Source organism: Corticium candelabrum, chromosome 12, assembly GCF_963422355.1.
Source record: "Corticium candelabrum chromosome 12, ooCorCand1.1, whole genome shotgun sequence".
Classification (NCBI taxonomy): Eukaryota; Metazoa; Porifera; class Homoscleromorpha; order Homosclerophorida; family Plakinidae; genus Corticium; species Corticium candelabrum.
In genome coordinates, this window is record NC_085096.1 from 965291 (window position 1) to 967500 (window position 2210).

The window sequence follows — 2210 nt, forward strand, 5'->3', positions numbered from 1 at the left end:
TTGCATTAGCTGGATGCCAGTTCGTTGGGAATAGAGAGCAACTACAAGATCATTTGGACAAGGAAACAGTCAGTCATCTTAGTTTGGCTATGAAGTTATTGGACAATGTAACAGAGAGATTGGCAGATGCAGACAGGAAGATAGCAGTGTCTGAGACAGAGCAGAAAAAACCAACAGCAAGTCAGTACTGTAGTGGCTGAAAGAAAGCAAGCAGAAGCAGAGAAAGAGTTAGCAGATGTTAAGAAAGCAGCAACAGTCAGAGGTTTTACTTTTGGCTGCAAGCTATGCGACATTGGACAAAACTTTTGTTGTTGATTGGTTGAGGAAAGATGACTGGAAAAAGTTATTGAAATCGGCAGAGTTTATGAGTGCTATGCTTGATACAACTACCCAAATTTTAATTGCAAGAGTCTGAATTACCAAATTAAAAGTGACACAGTTTCCATTACATAGATCTTCAACTTTTGAAAATTTTTGATTTTGGCTAGCAAATTTAACACTGGAAATTTGAGAATGCATATACAGTTTGAACTTTTTCCAACATGAGGGTCTTTTTGCTACTGTTTTGAAGCAATAGTATACTGTCAGGTTACAACATATGACTGTCATGTAACAAAGTGTTTGATGTCAATTTGCATTTACGATATTACAATGGCTGAGGAAATGAGTAACATTTACACATCTGGTATTTATGGAGGAGCATGGAATCATTTCAGAAAACTAAGTTACCACACCAAGACTTGTCTACAATTATCACCCACTTTGAACTTATTTCAGAATGAGTTGTTGATTGTATTTCAGTTGGAATTTAAGCCTTGAGGTTTTATAGCTTGCTGATTTAGGAAAACTGCAGTTACACAATTAGTAGACAAATTAAGACTATTTGAGAAAGATGCCTAGCTTTCACGTGCTAGGTGCAGGCAGCTGCATCATATATATCAGGTAATTGTAGCATTCAGTGGGTGTAATACAGTCGCTGCTGCTGCTAATTGTAGTGCAGATATCAATGCCCAGTTAGTGAGTGATGTCTATGGACACTGCATGGTTTTCATCAATCTTTATTATAATAATTAGATACTCATTTAACTAACAATTAAATTGTCCATTATTTTCAATGCAGGACTCGAGGTGGAAGGTAAATAACTCAATTTTGTCTACGTCAAGATGTCTAAACAACAACCATGTTATGGTATTTCCGGGTTGGGGAAGTCATGCGCAAACCAGTCAGTGTTTTCTTAGACAATGAGTAGTGGACAATCTTCAGGTGGGTTTGAGGCTCATTTCGTCGAGCCTCTCATAGATTTATGGAAATGTCCCATCTGCCTTTTGGCAGCACGAGAACCAAAGCTAACCGAATGTGGTCACCAGTTTTGCACGGAATGCTTGGGGCCCCTCATGGGGGGCAACACGCTGTCATGCCCTGTGTGCAGAAAGAGCCTGAACAAATCACAAGTCTATCCAAACAACATGATGAAACGTGAGATTCTGAGTTTGAAAATTGAATGCGATCAATGCAAGAAAGGCTGTACCTGGCAAGGTGAACTGAGACAGCGTGAAGAACACAACAAGCAATGTGGCTACGTACCGGAAGCATGCAGCACTAATTGTGGACAATCGGTAATGAGAAAGGACATGGACAATCACAGACGGCAGGTGTGCCGTCGAAGAGTTGTTGTCTGTTCCTACTGTGGTACAGGCTGTACCTGGCAAGGTGAACTGAGACTGCGTGAACAACACAACAAGCAATGTGGCTATGTACCGGAAGCATGCAGCAATGATTGTGGACAATCGGTAATGAGAAAGGACATGGACAATCACAGACGGCAGGTGTGCCGTCGAAGAATTGTTGTCTGTTCCTACTGTGGTACAGGCTGTACCTGGCAAGGTGAACTGAGACTGCGTGAACAACACAACAAGCAATGTGGCTACGTACCGGAAGCATGCAGCAATAATTGTGGACAATCGGTAATGAGAAAGGACATGGACAATCACAGACGGCAGGTGTGCCGTCGAAGAATTGTTGTCTGTTCCTACTGTGGTACAGGCTGTACCTGGCAAGGTCAACTGAGACTGCGTGAACAACACAACAAGCAATGTGGCTACGTACCGGAAGCATGCAGCAATAATTGTGGACAATCGGTAATGAGAAAGGACATGGACAATCACAGACAGCAGGTGTGCCGTCGAAGAATTGTTGTCTGTTCCTACTG

General features: G+C 41.9%; 1 protein-coding gene across 1 annotated transcript in view; it reads left to right on the forward strand.

Annotated features, from left to right (window-relative positions):
- The first annotated feature begins 1242 nt into the window (after window positions 1–1242).
- The window catches only part of LOC134188278 (TNF receptor-associated factor 4-like), a 1473-nt gene continuing 505 nt past the window's right edge, over window positions 1243–2210 (forward strand). The window contains exon 1 of the mRNA XM_062656475.1: window positions 1243–2210. This exon is cut by the window's right edge and continues 505 nt beyond it. Coding sequence (XP_062512459.1) covers window positions 1243–2210 — 968 coding nt within the window.